Source organism: Geotrypetes seraphini, chromosome 9, assembly GCF_902459505.1.
Source record: "Geotrypetes seraphini chromosome 9, aGeoSer1.1, whole genome shotgun sequence".
Taxonomy (NCBI): domain Eukaryota; kingdom Metazoa; phylum Chordata; class Amphibia; order Gymnophiona; family Dermophiidae; genus Geotrypetes; species Geotrypetes seraphini.
This window is the reverse complement of record NC_047092.1, coordinates 159,369,704-159,379,468: the sequence shown is the minus strand read 5'-3', so window position 1 is coordinate 159,379,468 and position 9,765 is coordinate 159,369,704. Positions and strand designations below refer to the sequence as shown.

The 9,765-nt window shown below is 44.5% G+C and overlaps 1 protein-coding gene across 1 annotated transcript; it reads right to left on the bottom strand.

Annotated features, from left to right (window-relative positions):
• Window positions 1-7,426: 7,426 nt before the first annotated feature.
• RAP2B (RAP2B, member of RAS oncogene family) lies at window positions 7,427-9,513 on the bottom strand. The gene has a single exon (XM_033959737.1). The coding sequence runs from the start codon at window positions 9,138-9,140 to the stop codon at window positions 8,589-8,591; it is 552 nt and encodes a 183-aa protein (XP_033815628.1). The 5' UTR covers window positions 9,141-9,513; the 3' UTR covers window positions 7,427-8,588.
• Window positions 9,514-9,765: the final 252 nt, after the last annotated feature.

Here is a 9,765-nt window from a genome sequence, read left to right as displayed (position 1 = left end):
CCACAAAAAGGCGCCCAGCACAAACATTTGTGCTTTATTATTGCACTTTTCTTCCAAATTTTGGCCTGCTTTGGTTGGTTTGAAACATTTGTGTTTATAAAAATCTTAACCTGATCCACCAATTTCTCAGATCTATTATTTTCCAACAGCTAGGAAGGAAGGAGTGAAAAATCAAGGCAACCCTGAGCAGGAGATAAGGCGTTCTCAATATTTCTGCTATACTAGAATCTTGCAAGGACAAACCTGTGTCTTTAGCAACTTCCATCGGACAGAGATTGACTTAAACTCTTCTTTAAAAACACACAAAAAAGGGATATTCCCTTTATAGGTGCCACAGTAAGAATTTTTCCAGACACAACTAAGGACATGCAGATTTGCCGCTGCTGGGTCAGACCAGTGGTCCATCGTGTCCAGCAGTCAGCATTTTTTATGCTGTGAGCCGCTTAAAACCTCCCCAGTATAGCGGCATATAAATAAATTATCCAATATAATAAAACCCTAGCTGCGCATGCGTACTCCTACCTGCGTGTTCCGTTTTCCCTGATCCATGAGGTGTATGTCTGTGGCGGCAGGAGTGCGCTTGTGAGAGTCCCCAGCCTTCCAGCACCTAACTACACTCGCGGCAGGACTGGCCGCCAGTGCTGGACTCCCTGCTCTCTCGCGGCAAAAAAACAGTAAGTGTTTTGCGGTCTCCCATCCCTTCCCGACGTCTGACCGGCCTCCCCCCTTCCCTTCCCGTGGTCCAGATTCCAAACCTGTCTGCAGCACTCTACACACGCTGCTTCGGGACCTTCTACTGCCCTGACTTGCTCTGCCGCGTCTCTGATGATGCCATCAGGGACATACCAGAGTAAATCAGGACAGTAGAAGGCCACGAAGTAGTGTGTGTAGAGTGTTGCAGACGCTGCTAGAGTCGGCAGGTTTGTCGGGACCGCGGGAAGGGAAGAAGGGGGGGGGGGGGGCAAGGGACTAAGGGAGCCGGCCAGACTTCTAGCACCTGTTAATGTAACAGGCTTAAATACTAGTTATTATTATATATACCCCCTCTATTACTAAAGCCAGCAGTGGGGGCCGGCGCAGTAAATGCTGATGTCCATAGGAATTGAATGGGTGTCAGAGCATTTGCTGTGTAGCATTCAGCTAAGATTTTTTTCCAAAATCTTGTAAGTGCAAAATTTTGCTATTTCTTGTTTTTCTGTAAAAGTGTTTGACCAGTTGAAAATTGTTAAGAAGCAATAATAAATTAATTTTTTTTTTAGCATGAATTAGAACTTAATGCCTTTCCCCTGACATAACACACATTAATTTGTAGGTTCATGTGTATTAAATCAATACAGTGCAAGCAAAACTTTTAAAGGGCAATAACAAATCAAATACATCCTAGTAGTATATCTGAAAGATAAGCCCCCAAAAGAATGATTTAAGACCAGGTTTATCTTCTCTCAAACAATCAGTTAACCTCTCATTGCAAGGAGCTTTACGCATCAACCTCCTCATTATTTAAGTGGTGTGAGTCTGTTAGAATGATTGTTTGAGAAAAGGTAAACCTGGTCTTAAATCATTCTTTTGGGGGGTTTATATTCCTGAGATCTAATAGATATATTTTGATTGATTTTCTCAGGTTAAAGATTTGGGGCTCCTTTTACTAAGGTGTGCAAGAATTTTTAGCGCACACAAGATTTTAGCACACACTAAACCCGCGCTGCAGGTTTAGTGCGTGCTAAATGCTCAATGCTGGCATTAAGGTCTAGCGCGCGGGGCAATTCAGCGTGCACTATTCCGCGTGTTAAAGCCCTAATGCACCTTTGTAAAAGGAGCCCTTAATGTGTGCCGTTTGAGAGGGATCTAAGGAATATATCTGAGACATTTCTAGAATAAGGTCAATTGCACACACAACAGACCTTAGTCACTATTTTAAAATGTGCACGCGCAATTTCTGTCACAGAAACTTCTAGAACAGGGTCCCACAACCCTGTCTGGAGGACCACCAGGCCAATCAGGTTTTCAGGCTAGCCCTAATGAATATGCATGAGAGAGATTCGCATATAATGGAAGTGACAGGCATGCAAATCTGCTCCGTGCATATTCATTAGGGCTAGCCTGAAAACCCGATTGGCCTGGTGGTCCTACAGGTCAGGGTTGGGGGACGTGTCCTAGGCCTGGCTGTGAGAGGGGTATGGGTGGGTAAAGAGTGCCTATATATTCATTTCATTTTCTATCCCGTTGTCCCCAAAGTGCTCAGGTCTTTTTAGCCTGCCCAGCTTCAATCCTGATAAACTAGAAACATGATGGCAGATAAAGGCCAAATGGCCCATCCAGTCCGCCCAACCACAACATCCACTATCTCCTCCTCTCCCTGTAGGCTAGGGCTGTTTTCGCCTACATTGTGAGGTCATAGAGCTTTATGATTACAGAAACAATGAAACACGATGGCAGATAAAGACCAAAAGGCCCATCCAGTCCGCCCATCCGCAGCATCCACTATCTCCTCCTCTCCCTGTAGGCTAGGGCTGTTTTCGCCTACATTGTGAGGTCATAGAGCTTTATGATTACAGAAACAATGAACATGATGGCAGATAAAGGCCAAATGGCCCATCCAATCTGCCCATCCGCAGTACCCATTATCTCTTCCTCTCTCTAACAGATCCCACACTTCCTTGAATTTAGTCTGTCTCTCTCTACCACTTCTTCCAGGAGACTGTTCCACACCGACCGCAGTTGCTCTCTGGTTAAGGATCCTCTGGGTTGACTTCAGGCGTTCTTGAATTCCACTGCCGCTTTCATCTCCATTAGATGCACTAAAAATTTGTCTCACATATCCAGCACCAAACACTTCTTCCTATCCCCAACAGAACACTAACGAGGCACATATCATCCCGGTTCTTACCTTTGGACACCATGTATTGAATCTAGCCGATTATCTGTGAGTTCCTGTAGTCTCTCGAGACTACGACAGGAACTCCCTACAGCCATTTCCTCATGGCGATCTGCACGGGGCAGGAGCGTAGGATGATCGCTCCTGCCCCAAAAGTCCTCTAGACCACAAGGTAAGGCCGGGAAGGTGGCAGGGAGGTGGGGGTGGTTCAGAGCCGGATAATTGCGGTTTTTCGCCATTCGCGGTCCGGCTCTGCCCTTATCCCCAGCGAATAACGAGGGAGAAGTGTAATCCAAAGAGTGCTTTATAGCAAAGCAGCTGAATGGTCAAACTTTTTCTAATTTATTCCTCAATTAGCATACACATTTTTGTGAAAATCTTTTGTTTCATGAGTAAATCAAGGAACTTTTTTGTAGTTTATCTGCAATTACATCACTTTCTTTTCCAGAGATAAATTAAAAAAAAAAAAGATTTGACATTTATATGTGAACATTTCTTATGAAAGAACTGAATATTTCATGGGGTGTGCTCATTTTTTCACGACTGTACCTTGAGTCAGCAGTTATTGCAAAACATGATTCATGTCGGTTATGCTATCCCTGACCCGACTGTGATTAATTCTGATTGAAGAAAGTCTTCTTGCTTTTCAAGCTAAGTGAAAACATATTTTTGAAGTTTATAACATTAGCCCAAGCCCATTAATAAAAAAAAAAAAACATTTTTACGGCTGTGGTAAAAATGGCCTCAGTGAGCTGGAAAGACCCATTTAACGCCACTCTTTATAACAGATTAGTAAAAGGGCCTATTATTTGGATACAGGCACATGTTCCATAGTAAGTACAAGACAGGGACGAAGAGCACATGTGCTAATTGGTGCAACTGGACTGCCAGGTTAAAGAATAACCTTGAATGACCACTATATTTAGGTCTTTCCAAATCAAATCCCCTTCCCAGCCTGTTTTTGTGTTTTGTTTGTTTGCTTTAGGCTGCAAGTCTTGTCTTTACCAGATTATAAGCTTCAAAGGGCAGGGACTCTTTCTAATGTGGCTCTAGACAGCCTTAGTAGCTACACATAATAATAAACAAAACGTATTAAGCTACGTCTTTATCACCCCATTTCACAGCATAACCCCACTAGTAACTCATGGCCTTGCACAAAAGCCCAAACACTAGGGTCTTTTGCTCACTTCAGATAAATTACTACATACAGCTATATGTGCATCCCAACTTGAAGATTCACCATTATGGGTGCTGCAGGGTTAGCTAGGGCAGCCATGAATTGTCCTGCAGTTAGCTTACTTTCAATTTGACTGGAAAGAGGAAACAACCTAACAATCCACTTATATATCACAATGCCTTCAGTTCTAAGCAATTTACAAGAGTCAACTTCTAAAAACATGACTAGAACCTGATGCCAACTTGCTAAAACTCTTATCCCAGCACGCCACTTGATAGGCTAAGACTCTCTGAAAATACTGCTTATAAATTCAAGCTTTAACTGTGGGAAATGAAAATATAGTATTTTTACGCAATGATGGGTTTCTGTCTGCAAATCTGAAATGGTCAACCAGAGGTTGGCACCAAGCCATACGTTTTATAACACACAGGCCATTTTAACTGGGAGCCAATGCAGTGTCTAGTACTTAGTCACGTGGTCCAATTTTTTCAAATTAAAGATCAATCGCACTGCTGTATTCTGAATGAGCTGCAATCAGTTTAAACTCTTTTTTAGGTAAAGCTAGATAGATGATATTGCAGTAGTCTAATAGACTTAAAATCAATGATTGTACCAGAAGTCTGAATGATGAAAAATTGATATAGGAATTTGTTTGACGTTTCCATAACATGAAATAACTTGACTAAAGCGTTAATTTGTACATCAAAAGACAAGTTGTGATCCAAAAGGACACCCATACTAGCTCAGAGAATGGTGGCAGATAAAAGAGCAATATAATCCACATCTACAGAAAGGGTGGCAGATGCGTGGAACAATCTCCTGGAAGAGGTGGTGGAGACAGAGACTTCAAGAAAGTGTGGGAAAAGCACATGGGATCGCTTAGAGCAGTGTCTCGCAAGCTCTCGCTGCGAGAGGCACATCCTTTAGGCAGTCTAATCTAATCCTTAGGTTTGTATACCGCATCATCTCTACGTTCGTAGAGCTCGGCGCGGTTTACAGTGGATGAAATAGGAGGGAACTACAACAAAGGGTTAGAGGTAGAAGTGTGACGAATATTTAGAGGAGATTATTTGGTTCCTAAGTTGGAGAGAGGCTTACATTTTTTGAGAAAAGCCAGGTTTTCAGATGTTTGCGGAAAACTTGGGAGAGGGGAGGTAAGGTTGTTCCAGAGCTCAGTGATTTTGAAGGGGAGGGAGGTCCCTAGCTTTCCTGTGTGGGAAATGCCTTTTAGCGAGGGGAAGGATAGTTTTAATTTGTGGGAGGATCTGGTGGTATTAGGGTCAGCCAACATGGACGACTCTCCTCCTCGCCAGTGTGTCGCACCACACCTGAAATCTCAGGAGGCACACAGTTTGCAATACACTGTCTTAGAGAGCGAGGAAGAGATAATGGCTACTGTAGATGGGCAGACTGGACGAGCCATTTGGCCTTTATCTGCCATCCTGTTTCTATGTATCTACGACTTTCTGCAGGTTACATCCCCCTATGCTCTTGGCTAGGGCTTTATTCAACACACTATACAGGTTACATCCCTTCTTTAATTTGTCTTAAGTGCAAAAGTCATTTAAGTTTTGCTTCGATTCCATCATCTTGCTATATGAGGATTCGCTGTGCTTAACAAGTTGATATAATTGAAAAATGAAAACCTTACCCTTAGCAGTAAAGACAGTTGTCAATCTAAGGGGTAAGTTTTGCCCTTACTATGAGGTGATTGCAAATCCTGTGCTGAACCAGTTCGGGACGTTCTCAGCATCTGCCCATACATTTACAGAAGAGGCAAATCCTCATTGCACAAAATGTGAAGCAACAGTGTAACTAGATCTATTGCTTCCTATTTAGGACAGGTGATAAGTACATTTGCACTATGTGCATCAGTGAGAGCACATGGTAAGTTTCGATATGAACTGAAAGCATAGGCCACACCCCTTCCCAGGGTATGCACATGAATTGATGTGCAACATCATGACTGTACAGTCACTGTCATTATGGCTGCTGTGTCAACAGTTAAACCACATGTTACTTCACATGGTAACCTCTTACTGCACCTTAGCAAGAGGCTCCTTAAGCTTTTATAATAATAATAATAATAACTTTCTTTTATACCGCCATAGTCAGATGACTTCTAGGCAGTTCACATTGAAGAGGACTGGAAATCAGCAAATTACAGAATGCAAAAAAGTGAGGGTACAACATATTAGAATCAATTGTTACACTCTTCAAGAAAGAAAAAGATTTTTTCTTACTCATCTTAAGTGAGAAGCACATAATTAAGGTATGGAATCTGCTGCTGGAGGATGTGGTCAAAGGATCAAAAGAGATTTTAATAAGTCCCTGGAGGAAAAGTCTATGAACATGATTAGTCAAGTGGACTTGAGAGAATCATCAATTATTACTGGAAATTAACTATGAGAACTTAAGCTTTGAAGCTCTCCAGAGTCTGAAATATACCTACAGTATGCAATTATACACACTGATAGCTTTTGAGCTGGAAGGGGAATTGGGACTTGCATACCACCTTTTTTTGTAGTTTTACAACCACACTCAAAGCGGATTACATACAGGTAAACTTCAAGGATTTTCTCTGTCCCGGTGGGCTTACAATCCCTGGGGCAGTGGAGGATTAAGTAACGTGCCCAGGGTCACAGGGAGAAGCAAAGGGTTTGAACTCACAATCTCAGAGTGCTGAGGCTGTAGCTCTAACCACTACACCACACTCTCCTATAGGGGAACTACACCACACTCTCCTATAGGGGATCTGCTAGGTACTAGTGACCCAAAGCGACCACTGCAGGAGACAGAATGATGGGCTTGACAGACCTTGCTCTAACTCAGCATGGCTTTTCTTATAAAGCAAATAAATCCATTCATTTAATAACATTTTAAAACTATAGAAAATGTGTTAATGCAAACACAATCAAGAACAGCCAATGAAAGTAGACTGAACCCAATCATCTGAAAATGAGGCACACTGATTTTAAGACCCAAATCTATTGATTGAACAACTGTAAACCACGTCGAGCTCTACGAACGTGGAGATGATGTGGTATACAAACCTAAGGATTAGATTAGATTAGATGGCATTTTTGATTTATTGTCAATAGGCTGAGAAAGTGTTCTTTTAAAAATGGGACCGCCATGATTATGATGCCAATGGAGTAGATCTCAAGCATGTTCTGTAATCATTTTTTGGCTTTTCAGTTCATGCGGCCTACTCCTAAGCATGTCAGTTTAACACTGCCTTCATTGTTATGCACAGGCTGTGAGAATAGATTTCAGACTTGCAAGCCTTGTACACTTTCTCCATCACCATTATCACACTCACACCATTAACTCAGTTCAATTTCTGTGGCATATAAACTGACAGGACACAAATGTTTTAACAAAAACTGGCATGTGTATTCAAATTATTTTAAAACAAAAACAGACACATTTTAAAAGCATGTCTCGAGTTAGAATGACACTTGTTAGAATTTTCTTGGTACATCACATTTATCTTTTGTCTTTGCTGGCTGGAGAAACCTCCAAACACAATCAAAATACCTGCAAAACTGAAACAAAGAAAGCCAAGAACTTGCAAAACATGGCAAATTACATTTTAAAAAAAGACTCAACTGGAAATACGAAATAAAGATTCCATGGACAATAGACCCCTTTGTCCTGGCTCATTTAGAACAACTACTGGGAGGAAACTGTAAAGTAGTTTGTGGAGTGGCAGATAATGGGATTTTGTGGGGATTTCACAGGTTGGCACCGGCTGGAGGCTGGAACAGCTGAGTTTCGAAGGCACTCTACAGACACAGGGTTGCTGTGGGCCCTGGATCACATATAAGGAAGTCTTTGCACTGCACGTTTAAAGAGCAAGTCATCAAAATCAGTTATTGCCAGCAAACAAAAAATAAAACAAAAACCCGAAACATAACCAACAATAATAAATTGTGCAGATCTGTAATTCTTTTCACAGCTGTTATAAAGAATACTACCTAACTTCCCAAACTCCCATCCAATACAGTAGGTAAACAAAATAGAACATTATTTTTTATCTAAGATCAGCAGGGACCATTTTAGGCACCCGTTGGCATCAGTGTCAACAAGTCCCGCTTCACATGTGCAATATTCGAAATTGGATACACTGTAATAATCCAACTTTGCATAGAAATCCCTAGGATCAAAGTCAGGGTGGGGGGGGGGTGTTCTCATTGTTTCCCAACGTGCCCCCTGGAACGGCTCTTCTCCCTTTGATTCTTCATTTGCTTCTCGGTCCTTCAAGTGGGCATTTCAATCAGCTGGTTTAAACCACAGGACCCGAAAATCTGAAAGAAGTTTTCTTCCCTTCCGGTGCGGACACTTCGCACTTTTCAGCCGCCAATTTTTTTTTGGGGGGGGAGCATCGCAGAAAATGCAACGGCCAGCCAAGTGGGAAAGCCCCCACCCCTGGCACTGTTTGCAGCTGGAATCCCACTGTGTGCAAAGTCGTGTCCAATCCTATTCACATGCAACGCAGCAAAAAAAATAAAAAAAAAAAGCTCGTCGGCCGTTTCAGAGAATTGCACAGGACGAGCAGCAGCGACGGTCGCCGTTCGGCTGCGCGGCGTAGTTCATTTGCCGGACGATCTCGGCGAAGAGTTCGTCCACCGAGGCTTTGTGCTTGGCCGAAGTTTCCATGAAGGGGCAGCTCCAGTCGTCGGCCAGGGCTTTGCCTTCCCCGTACGACACCTCCCGCTCCCCGTCCAAATCCACTTTGTTGCCCACCAGGATCATCGGCACGCGCTCGTACCGCTTCACCCGGATGATCTGGTCGCGCATGGGCTTAATGTCCTGGAAGCTCTGCTGGTTGACCAGGCTGTACACCAGGATGAAGCCCTGCCCGTTCTTGATGTACAGGTCGCGCATGGAGGCGAACTGCTCGGTGCCCGCCGTGTCCAGGATCTCCAGCACCGAGGGCGACGAGTCCACCTCGATCTCTTTGCGGTAGAAGTCCTCGATGGTCGGGTCGTACTTCTCGATGAAGGAGCCGGTGACGAACTGCACGGTCAGGGCGGATTTGCCCACGCCGCCCGATCCCAGCACCACCACTTTGTACTCTCTCATGGTGGCTCCTGGCAGGCGGCTCCTTTCCTCCCCCCCCCCCCTCCTTTTCGGCTCTCTCTCTCCCTCCCCCCCCCCCAGGAGACTGTAAAAGGCAGGAGCCGCGCGATCTCACTTCATGGAGGCGCCGGTCCCCCCGAAAATGTCCCCGATGCAAGCGAGAAATCAAGCCACGAGCGTGCGGGAGGAGCGCCGCCGCAGCCCAGGAGTGGGGGAGGATGTCAGCGCAGCCCAGCCGCGGCAACGTGCCGTCTCAGCCTCGCGGGTCCTTGTGCAGCGAGCCATTCCTGGTGCCGTCCGCCGCAGCCCCGCACGCTCGAGCCCGGCTCGAATTACACTCGCACGCCGCGACGGCTCTTTTACCATTGGCTGGCCTTCCTGCTTCCGTTTCATTGGCTTTCCCTTAGGCGGCCTCGGATTGGCCAAAAGGCCTAACGGCCGCTGGGGCTCCATTGGTGAAACGCGATTAAAAAAAAAATATGCGATTGGTTATTTATAGGGAGGCCGCTGGATTGGCGGGTGGGCTGTCGGTCCCTCCCCCGCCTCGTTGCATTAAGCCTGCAGGAAGAGAGGGGTGATCGTGTTTGCTTCGCTTGTCTTTTGTTTGCAGAAATACTTGAGCAGAGTT